Below are 11,667 nucleotides of genomic sequence, written 5' to 3'. Positions count from 1 at the left end.
CAGTCAGAAGGGATATATTGATAAAGTTCTTCGCCGTTTTAATATGCATAATGCCAAGCCAGTAAGTACTCCGTTAGCTGCACACTTCAAATTATCATCAGCCTTATGTCCTGAGTCAGATGCAGATATTGAATACATGTCTAGAGTTCCCTATTCAAGTGCAGTTGGTTCACTTATGTATGCCATGGTTTGTTCTCGTCCAGATTTATCTTATGCACTGAGTGTTGTTAGTAAATACATGGCTAATCCTGGAAAAGAGCATTGGAATGCAGTTCAGTGGATTTTCAGATACCTACGAGGTACTTCTAATGCTTATTTACAGTTTGGGAAAACTGGAGATGGACTTGTTGGTTTGTTGATTCTGATTTTGCTGGTGATCTGGATAAGAGAATATTGCTCACAGGTTATGTTTTCATCATTGGTGGTTGTGCTGTGAGTTGGAGAGCAACTTTGCAGTCTATTGTAGCTTGCTCCACTACTGATGCTGAGTATATGGCTATTTCTGAGGCATGCAAAGAAGCTATCTGGTTGAGAGGTTTGCACACTGAGCTTTGTGGAGATTCATCTTGTCCTACCATATTTTCTGACAATCAAAATGCTATATATCTTCGGGAATGCTAATTTTCATCCGGATGAAATCTTTTGGCTTTCATCCGTTTTGTGCGCCGTCCGTTATGTGTCCCAAGATTCGTGTTTTTTTTCGTCCTCTCATGATTTGTTTTCTTATCGGCCCCGCTTAATTTCCGGGGAGACCCGTTTGCGTTTTCGCTCGCTTCGGCTTCGCGCCAGTCATTTTTTTTTTCATTTCGTTCATCTATCCCGTGATCCCGTCCCCTCCCTCCTCGAGATAGAGAGAGATCCATGGCGACTTGGAGCTCCCTGTCCGCTCAATTCAGTAGGATGATGGTCAGGCGTCCGGCGCTCTCCCTTCGGCTGCCCCGCCCCCTCCTGCTTCTTCCTCTTTTCCCCCGCCGGAGGTCTGCAACATCTCTCGTCTCCCGCCGCATCGCCGGCCCCATTTTTCTTCGCCCGGCGTTTCTGTTCGTCGAATTCGGTATGTATTTGTGGCTTTGATTTGATCCTCAAGTCTGATTAGGTAGTGTGTATGGTTTTGTCAGTCAGATCTGCTGCTTATCTCTTTTTGGATCTCGCATGTGGTAATACCCCGCAGCTATTTTCATGCATATGTGTTGTTGCGTTTGTTAGTGGTATTGAATCTCGTCTGTCTTGTATGCAATGTTAGGATTTGCCTTGTACGCGTATGTTTTATTTGATCTGTTTCGGTTAGTAGTTGGAAACTTGGAATTTGGGTGGTTGTCATGGGCAGCTGCTAATTTCGTACATACTGGATTAGTGTCCTGGTCGCCTTGGATTCTCTAGTGTTTTTGTTTGTGGCTGTAGGTTATATGCCCCTGGGTCGTTTGTTGATGCAGGTTTGTATGTAGTGTTCTTTGTGATTTTGCTTGTATAGCTAGTCAACAAGCTTAGGTTGTCATATGTAGCGCCTTTTGCTTGCAGATTTCAGCTTTGTTCTTGGTGTTTCTGTGAGATAGAATGTCCTTTTCATTTCAGCTATGTAAATGTTTGATTGCTCTACTAGAAATCCCTATTTTTTAGTAGATTTGCACTGTGTTTTCTTAGTGTTTTACACTATAATTATAAGTGGATTTACAGTGTGTTTTCTTAGTGTTTTACACTGCAATTTTCAGTGGATTTGCAGTGTAATTTCTTAGCGGATTTACACTGTAATTTTAAGTGGATTTACACTATATTTTTAGTGATTTTACACTATAATTCTTAGTGGATATACACTGTATTTTTAGTGGATATATACTGTGATTTGCAGTGGATTTACACTGTAATTCTTAGTGGATTTACTATGTAGATTTTAGTTGATCTTTCATTGTAATCATATAATAATTACACTGTATCTCTTGATTTTTATAGTTTAATTCTTAGTGAAGTTACACTGTAATCCCTAGTGTTTTTGTAGTGACCGTTAGTTATTCTTGGATTTACCTTCTATTTGTATTATAACTCTTGAAGTTTACAGTTTAATTTTTAGTGTATTTACACTGTAATCCTTAGTGTATTTTGGCTAGGGTCTATTAGTGGGGTTTTACCCTTGTAATTAGCATTTTACCAGGGACTATTATGTGGATTATTACTGTATTATCTTTAGTTTATTTTACATGATTTACAGTGTAACTCTCAGTGGGCTTAGACTGTAATTTTTCAGTGGATTCTACCCTTAGTGAAATTGACTAGTGACTGTTAGTTGGTTTTTACCCTTGTACTCTGCAGTTGAGTAGGGTCTATTATGTAGATTTTTAGCACTGAGCATTTGTCAGGTAGCCAATCTCTGTGCACTTTGTAATATACTATCATGCCTTTGGTTGTTTATTTATTTTGTTTTTTACCCTGATGTCATTTTGGTTTTGTTGTGTAGGTTGCAAGTCTGTTGCTCTTGACTCTACGAACAAAACCAACAAATGAGTCATCGGTTAGTAAATCTCTTGGTAATGTTTTGTCAAATGAGGGCACAAAGGATGGTCCAAATTTGGTTTCTTTTGTGTGCCATGTAGTATCAGTGCTTAGTTCTTTTTTAGTTTCTGTGTGATCTTCATAGTAACTACATTTAAAAGATCATAGTAATTATAAGTTCAAGTGATTGTAATTAGCCGTTTTATATAGTTCCAAAGGTTCTAATATTCAATCATAGTTTCATTTTGGTTTCTCAGGAGGAACAAATTGGTTTCTCTCTAGTGTATAGTTTGTGTGTCCAAAAATTATAAGTGTAATTTTACGAGCTTTTACAGTGTATTTTCTTAGTGTAATTTAGTTTATTCCCCGTTTCATTTCTGGATTTTGCTCTGTAAATCCTAGCTGTGTTTATAGGTTTTTCTACTGTATTTACAGTCTAAATCTACTATAAATGTCACTAGGTTTCAGCTGTAATTGTTGCATGTACAGTGTAATTCTAGTGTAAATTAAACTATGAATCTACTGCAATTACTGTGAAACTCACTGTCATTTGCTCTAAAACACTAGTGTATTCTACTCCCTCCGTTCCTAAATATAAGAATTTTAGAGATTGAACTATGAACTACATACGGATGTACATAGACATATTTTAGAGTATAGATTCACTCATTTTGCTCCGTATGTAGTCTCCTAGTAGAATCTTTAAAAGGTCTTATATTTTGGAACGGAGGGAGTACACTACAGTTCTACTATATACACTGTATTTACACTGTAGTTCCAGTGGTCTAGCACTGGAATTACAGTTTGCTTACACTGTAATTTTAGTGCTCTAGCAATGAAATTCAGACTGTAATTACAAAGGAATTTTCTCCCTGGTCCACTACTGTAATCTCTATTGCTTACCGCTGAAATTTTTGTTCTGCCACTGTAAATTCCTAAATGATTTCATATCTTCCTGAATATGTTCCCCCTAATCCTTATTTCTTTTGACCATGTGTTGTAACTGTAGCTGTGAATTCAGAAACTTGTAAGTAGTTTCTTTGTTCCTGTCTCCCTAGACTACTTTTGTCCTAGTATTCTTTCTGGTTCTAATGTTAATTTTGTGACACGTAAGTACAGTTACATAGCTCAATTTTTGGTCCCTGGAGCAAGTAAGTGAGGATTTGGATTGTGTTATATTTTCTTACAGTTTTAATAAGTATTTTTTTCATGATTATGCTGTCTATGATCTTGGATTTGGTTTGTGAATCTGATGTGTTTCTTCAGCAATGTAATTATCAACCCACGGTTGTTGTTTTTTAGATGTACACAATCATGAGAGATATCTGTTTTACTCATGCTAGATGTGTGGTGAATGCAAACGAAATGTGTGTTTACCTGTGAATCCTTTGCTTCTCCAGCCATGATCTTCTTGAAGCTTGTGTCTCAGAACATGGAGGAAACGCCACCACTTTGTTGTTTTTCTGTCCGGGTTAGAGAAGGAGGAGGATGGACCCGTTAAGTTTCTCTTTGATCTGTACGGTTTGTTTAAATGAATGGGACAGAAAAAGGACATACAATGGACAAGGGACAGAGGACAATTGTCACATTCTATTGGCTGAAATATCCGGCTGAAACTCAATTGATTTTCAGCCGGATGTTAATTAGACAGTCCCTATATCTTACAAAGAATCCAATGTATCACGAGAGAACAAAACACATTGATGTCAGATTTCACTATGTTTGAGATGTTGTTGCTAAAGGTGATTTGAAGGTATGCAAGATAAGTACTCATGATAATCCAGCTTATATGATGACAAAGCCAGTTCCTACCAATAAGTTTGAGCTTTGCTCAGGCTTAGTTGGTATTTCTCACTAGTCCTATGGACTTTGACGCACAAGGTGTTTATGTTGATTTGGATGGAGTTATTCACTTTCTTCGACTACTGGAGGGAATTTGGCTCAAGGTGGAGATTGTTAAATTGTGATCCAAATTCTACCGTATTGGACTAGACGTAGTACAAACGGTGTGGGCCTTTGCGTTGGTACCGACGCGTACGAGTACAACTCGTCTACTTGTCCTCCAAGGACTCTCATGTATTGCCCCTCATATATACTCCATGTAGTCGCACCTAAAGACGGTATGTCGTCTCGTGCTTGTAAATACTCCTTCTCATAGTGATTGCGCCTTCGTGCGTCCGTGGTTTTCTCCCGCAAGGGTTTCCACGTAAAAATCCGTGTCTCGTTGATCTCGTTTTATCTAACACTCTGTAGTTGCTACTTCGTGTAAGATGATGATGAGCATATTACGTTGTTCATCTAGTTTGCTAGATTGTTGCATGCTAGCTTCCGTTCTAGTCGTGAATTGTTTATTGGATTTAATCATGATCTTGCATATTTTCCAACATACATTTCCCCATGATGACATTCACATTTTTGTGCGCTTTTGTGCTAGATGGTGGAAAAGTTTATTGCATCCCTGCTTCTATATGGATGATACACACAACAATTGCTGGTACATTGGTATTACCTTCGTTCTAAATTACTTGTCTTAGATTTATCTAGATACGGATATATCTAACACTAATTAAGAACGGAGGGAGTATATTTCAACTGGCAATATAACCGAGAAGGCGCTGTACATAAATACTTCAAAATCAAACAATCAGCTGACAGCGACAAACCAGATTTACTGGCTTGAGGAGAATGGCAGATTGCTCCACTGAACTTCACACCGGAAATAATACAGTATTATTGTACTCCTTACATGATAACAAGCAGCAATCTCTCGTTATTCACTCGAACCTGAAAGAAGAGTTCGAGTGAATAAATCACTTCTTTCAGGTTCAAGTTACTAAACCTGAAAATCAAACAAGTGGAAAGCTAGATTTAAAATCAGCTTCGTTTGAGATAAACCACTCAATGATCTCATCTGAGATACAGCCATACTTGAGCTTCAGAACAATCTCACTTTAGAAGTTAAATTTGTAATACATAATATGGTGGTTTCTCTCCATAGTTTCTGCCTTTCAGAAGTATCTTTGTGATCAGATTTAAATAAAGAAAAATAAACGAAAAAGTTGTTCCTGGTACCATCAGCTTTGTTGTTTCCCGTGTCATACCTGCAGTCTACTTTCCTGGTTTGTCTTAATATCAATTTTCTCATTCACATGATCTTGAAACTCACATGAACCCCAATCAGGTAATGGAAAAATGAGTTTATTACCAATTATAAGAGAAGCCCATGTAGCGCTTTTTCTTGCTTAGATGATTCACAGCCTACATGTTGCATATTGAGTAAATATGTATACACCTATAACCATTTCATTTTGGGGTTTATGGACGATCAGACAGATCCAAGAGTATGAGTAGAAGAAGTTATCTTGTATTCCTTACTTTGTGGGCAAACGTAATGTTCACTTACAATTGCTCGTGTACTCAACTGTACACAAACAAAATCTAAACTTACATGAGTAGCGATGTACCTTGATAACACTCCACACTAAACAAAAAACATCTTTACGAGCTGAAAGCTCTTGAAATTGCATAGATGAAGTCCAATAAACCAGTCCCCTTGAGAAGACCTTTACCAGTTAAAAGTTCAAAATCTATCAACAATAGAAAGCCAATTATGGCAGCTTTCCCGTTGACCAGTTCATTGTAAGCAGTGAAACCAAAACCACCTACACCTTCATCGACCACCATTCTCACCTGAAAATGTAACACAAACATGTTATATTCTAGTTGCAAACTGTAACCATTTTGGTAAAATTCCTTTTTTGCTAAGAATGGAGTAGACTGGAGTAAATTATCAATGCAGGGATCACCTAATGAAAGATAAAAGCAATGCATAGATATGATCTTAAGCTTCAGGTAAAAGTAATGGAGCAAGGGAGAATGAAACCTCTTCGATGTTGACATCAGATGCAGTACTCCCTGGTTGAGCTTTCCCACTAAACAGAATCTCAGCTGATCCACCAGAGCTAGAAGCGCCCCTAATGCTGATGTATATATTTTCTCCATCCGTTTTTGCAGGGTACACGAATAGATTTCTCAATACAGGTGTCAAAGCCCTTAAAACAGGGTTTTTCGGATACCACTCTTTTATTTCCCCAGTGCGAAGATCAAAGGTACTATCTGTTGATGGGCAAACAATGCAGCCATCCTGAAAGGCAAATAACATGAGGTTACATCTTTGAGCTATGAAGAGGAATTATCTCATGCAAGCAAACAATAGAGTTTACAGTCAGATGTGGTAAGAAAAAGAAGACTCGCCGTGTTGCAGCTTGCAGTATAAAAATAAATAGCAGCTGGCGAAGTGATATGGTGCACAAACAAGCAAATAACTATTTGAAACCTCTAGAACTTTGTCTTAACTCCAAGAGAAGGTGTTTCCCTCACATCAAATTTCTGAACATATTTAAATGTTTATTGTACACGGTCCCAACTGCCCAAAAGTTGATATAACAGCACAATGTATATACAGTTCAGAAAATAAAATGTGTGTTCGAATTAATATCCTTAGTGATAGAACTCACAGAATTGCATGTACCTTCACATATTTGGGGCAGTGACCCTACCATTTCTTTAAATTAAACATCAAGGTTGTTATTTCTGCTTTGAAATGAAAGGATATTCCAAAGCATGTCTCAGGGGAAGGCAGACAACTGAAAGAAGAAACTAGAAGACTGTCATGAAATCACTCCTATTCGAACTTAACTAATAGACATGTAGAGCTCGATGTGGATCGTCGTGGCCGGACGGGGCCGAGCGTAGCGGATCGTTGTGGAACATCGAGCGTCGGCAGGCAGCGCAACAACCATGGCCGGACAGGGTGGTGGCGCGCCGCCGCCGGGCCACCCCAATAGAGCCAACGGGCAAGTTGCGGACATGCAACATGGCGGCGATGGTGCTGGCCGAGAAGGCCCTAATGCGGCTCGAGGGGGTGACAAAGGTGATAACATGCGTGCTACAAGTGTGGAGAGCCAGGTCATTTTGCGACTGGCTGCATGGCAGAATTATGTGACATCTGCCTGAAACGGGGACACAAGGCTGATGAATGTCCATTGTTGCTCGCACCTAAACCTAATGTGACGATATATGGATCCAGCGATAACAGACTTATGTTTTTTGAAACTCCTCATGCGGTCTCACAGAGGCGTCACTCGGCGGTCTCAACTAATGGTTTAGGGAAGGTTTCGCATGGGGCATTGACAGCGGAGCAGGTGGCTCAGCAGCTTGGACGGCTTGTGTCGGAATCGTTTACCTGGGCTCCCGTCAGAGTAGAGGAGCAGATTTACAGAGTAGAGTTTCCTAGGAGGGAGGATCTTAACCAACTTTTGAAGTTTGGCTTCAGTAAGGTCCCTGGTAGTAAATGTCCTCTTGAGTTTGATGAATGCAAAAAACTAACGCCGAAGGGGAGGTCACTTGACCAGATCTGGATAAGACTCACAGGGGTGCCAGAGGAGCCCTTTGACTTTCTCATGGTCTCGAGTTTGGGTTCTCTCATTGGTAAAACTGTGAAGGTGGACATGCCCTTCACACGTACGCATGGGAGCGCGAGATTGCTGGTCAGTGTGCTACACGTGGAATATGTACCAAATGAGGTTCCATGGACCTATGATGGATCGGTATATGACTTGCAGGTTGACATTGAGGATAACCATGTTGAGGATGTTAATGAGAAAAACACAGATGTAGACATGACTGACGGTGGTGATGGGAACGGTAACCAGGAGCTTGACGGGTCTCAGGGTGCCGATGGTACCATGCCGCAACCGAAGGGACAGCCCGCTCAATCTTCCGAGACACACACACCTAGAGGGTCAGGTACTTCTACTGCTCCGATGGCTTCATTATGCTTCGGCTCCTTTCAGGCGATGTCAGTACCGAGTCACCTATGGGGCGATATAGTTGATGTAGAGGATGGAGAGTATATATTTGATATTTTTGTTGAGGATGGCGGACAGTCGGAGTTACCAAGGGAGATGATTGACAGCACAGGAGGACCGGTACTGGAGATGACCCAGTCTCCAGCGCGGATATATGGCCCGTCGGCTCAGAAGGAGGTGAGGGACCACGAGAGGAGGCTCACCTAGCCTGACCAAATTCACCATGATCGCCGTCCTACTCCCCCCACCCCCAGCCCACATGGGGTAGTGGCGACTACTTTGGCACTGGCGGGATCAGGCGGGGTCATTGCACAAACAGAGGTAACGGAGGATGTCATCGCGAACGCAGCTGGGAATGTGGCAGGAGGTTACACCCCGGCTGCTATCACCACCGAGGAGGTCATCGCTTTCGGAGGGATTCCGGACCCGGATACTGCTGACAGGCGCGTCAGTCACCGGATTCAGGGCCAGCCTCATGCGGATGACCTGCAGTTGGGGCGTGCTATGAGAGCCGCCAAACTTTGAGATGTCGAAGCAACTACAGGTACTGTTTGGATCCATACCTGGTCGTTACTCACGTCTGCGGAATCCAAGGAATTTTTGGTTATTGGGTGCAACCGATGAGAGACGGCAGCACGGGCTATCTTCAATCGATATGGATGACAGCAAACTAATAGGTTAGGTGTTTAGTCATTGTAGGCTGTTATTGTTTTGCTAGATGCTGCCTGTGTCTTTACTTTATTTTTGCGGGCTCTATTCTTTGAGCTCTTATTGGACCTTGAATTTCGTGGAAATTTTTTGAGGGCGATCCTCCTTTTAAAAATAATGTAGAGCTCCATGTCCATCAGCTTAATCAGCCTCAGTGTGTTGAAGGTCAATTAACCGAGAAAATGGAAATTTTGTGCTGATATAAAATAGAAGCCGAAATTTTGTGCTGAAGGTCAATTAATCGTCATCAGCTTAATCTGTGTACTCTGTATGCACCCTTTAGTATGTATCTTGTCCAACAGTTGGTGCTTCGCCTACAATTCTATAGAGCACTTCGAAAAACTGACTGTGTGACCTTAACCTTCCGAAAGAGTACACAGATGAGATGAGCAAACTTAAGTCGGGTAGAGAGTACATGCAGGCATTTTGCCGAGCAGTTTACCTGCGTGAGCTTGGCGTTGAGGAGACCCTCGGTGTACGCGCCCTCGGCCGGGGAGCGGTTCTCGATGGCGAAGACGTCATCCTTGTACCAGAGAAGCAGGATCTCCTCCCCGTCCTGTACGATCACACGGCGCTCTCCCCGCGGGAGTGCCGCCAGCGGCACCACAGGTACCCAGCTGCTGCCCCGTCCGGTCTCCGGTGGCGCCGAGGGCTCGGCCCCGGACACATCGGTGGCGCGGCAGGTGAGCCTGGGGTGGCACCGGTTGCGCGCGTGGAAGGGAACTAGGTGGCTACGCGGGGTGGTGGTTGTTGCTGGTGACGAGGAGATACGGCGGTGGAGGAACGAGGAGGACGCGGTTGTGGTGGTAATGGCCGCCATGGGGTGGAAGTGGAATGCAGGGAGGCGTGTGGGGGCGGAGGGGTTAGGGTGGTGGAGGAGGGCGGGGTGGTTGTGTGGGGTGGAGCGTCCATGGCCATACAGCGAAGATAAAAGGACGGACACGAGGCTTCGTGACAGCGTGTGGGTGTGGGGAAGACAAGCGGACACATTTATAGGTTGCTGTCCAGTTGCGGCCTGAGTGGCCTGGAACGAGTAGCATGAACGAACCGACGACGTGGCCGAGCAACTCCAACGCGACGACCAAACCGACGCAACATTTTGTTGTTCGTCCGTTTGGATCGACCCAAGTATATTCATATTTTTATCTGAATCGACCGCGTCGTTCAACGCAAGACCGATACATTTTCCTTTGTGTAGATTAAAAAAATAAGTTTAAAACATGCGCCTAAATTTAACAAGATTATATATATATTAAACAGAAGATCAACAGTCGCCAAAGTCCACTTAAATATCCATAAACTATAAATTTGGAAACACAAAAATCCTCAAGCACACAACACGCTGCCCTAGACATAATCACCATCGGCACCATCGTCATCGCTGATGAGGTCGACGAAGGCTGACGGTAGCACAGTCCACGAAGGCTCTTCATTGATAAAAAATTGTCATTTTAAGTAGTAGGAGTATCACTTTAACCTTTGTATGCATCACTTGACTTATTGTGCAACTCATCTTTGTCCTTGAAAGACATTTCATGAGTCAAGTGACTTCAATTGGCTTAAGATTCTTGTAGTTTGACATCATTTAGATTAATGTACACACGGTGTCGTATCTTCCATCTAAGGCTCTAAGTATCTTGTTGCTGATGAATTTGTCGGTAATCTCTTCGCTTCCTAAGCCGGCAATCTCATTTGTGATAAGAGCTATCCTAAAGTACATCTCAGCGACACTTTCACCATCCTTCATCTTGAACTTGTCAAGCTGACTTTGAGGCACATCTAACTTAGATTACCTGACAGAATCAGTACCTTCGTGCATATCAATCAAAGTATTCCAAATTTCCTTTGCATACTCAAGGCGGCCGCTTTTGTAGAATTCTTCGGGGCACGAGCAGTTGACCATGATGTCAAAGGCTTGAGCATTGTATTGCAACATCTTCAATTCTTCCGCTCTCGCATCACGATCCGATCGACTCATAAATATATCTTATCTCATATTCTTATTGCAGGAATTTCATCTTTTAATAAGTTCCCTTTTCGAAGAAATCACCTTGCATGCCAATACGAACAACAGCCCAAACGACAGGATTATGACCAAGAATATGCATTTTTCATCTTATGCTTTCAACTAGCAAAGTTTGTATCATAAAAATATAGACCTTGATGAGGACATCAACACCATTGTTACACCCACAACCCTAGCTGCTATACATACTGGACCAGTTACTAGAGCTCCCGCACGACAATTGAATTACCACGTACGCCCATTTCTTGGAAATCCTTCTAATGTTCATGAACATATGATGCTGCCTAAGATAGATATTTTTGTTATACTTATGAATGAAGGACCTAGCATGGACAAGAAGGATATCCGTTGGAGCGGGATCAAGCATGCATGTAGAAGAAGGTGGACGCGCGGGAAAGAACAATGGAGCTTCCACTTGTGATTTTCGCACTTTAAAGCCACCGTAAGGAGAAAATGAAGGCTTGGAGGAAATATTCAAGACGCCACTTTATAAATTTCGTCCATAGGCTATTATAGGTGTTGTATCACCTTATTTTTGGGCCAGGCCCATGTAATTTAAAAATATCATAATGTAGGCTG

General features: G+C 42.0%; 1 protein-coding gene and 1 long non-coding RNA gene across 2 annotated transcripts; one reads left to right on the top strand and one right to left on the bottom strand.

Moving 5' to 3' along the window:
* The first annotated feature begins 748 nt into the window (after positions 1 to 748).
* Positions 749 to 4,191, top strand: LOC123451173. The gene is made up of 3 exons (XR_006632103.1): positions 749 to 1,054; positions 2,450 to 2,503; positions 3,885 to 4,191. It is a non-coding gene; the product is annotated as an uncharacterized LOC123451173 (long non-coding RNA).
* Positions 4,192 to 5,832: 1,641 nt separating this feature from the next.
* On the bottom strand, positions 5,833 to 9,962 carry LOC123447843. Its single transcript, XM_045124538.1, has 3 exons — positions 9,505 to 9,962; positions 6,368 to 6,628; positions 5,833 to 6,174 (listed from the first exon to the last, which is right to left on the bottom strand). The coding sequence occupies exons 1-3, from the start codon at positions 9,880 to 9,882 to the stop codon at positions 5,983 to 5,985; spliced, it is 831 nt and encodes a 276-aa protein (XP_044980473.1). The 5' UTR covers positions 9,883 to 9,962; the 3' UTR covers positions 5,833 to 5,982.
* Between the last annotated feature and the right edge of the window lie 1,705 nt (positions 9,963 to 11,667).

This window comes from Hordeum vulgare, chromosome 4H, assembly GCF_904849725.1.
Source record: "Hordeum vulgare subsp. vulgare chromosome 4H, MorexV3_pseudomolecules_assembly, whole genome shotgun sequence".
Lineage (NCBI taxonomy): Eukaryota > Viridiplantae > Streptophyta > Magnoliopsida > Poales > Poaceae > Hordeum > Hordeum vulgare.
Note: the sequence above shows the minus strand (reverse complement) of the source record. Positions and strands in the feature narration are given on the sequence as shown.

Coding starts and splice junctions, on each gene's coding strand:
- LOC123447843 (XM_045124538.1), bottom strand. CDS start 9,882: ATGGCGGCCATTACCACCACAACCGCGTCCTCCTCGTTCCTCCACCGC. Junction 6,629..9,504: donor TCAACGCCAAGCTCACGCAG/GTAAACTGCTCG, acceptor TTTGCCTTTCAG/GATGGCTGCATTGTTTGCCC. Junction 6,175..6,367: donor CTGATGTCAACATCGAAGAG/GTTTCATTCTCC, acceptor TTACATTTTCAG/GTGAGAATGGTGGTCGATGA.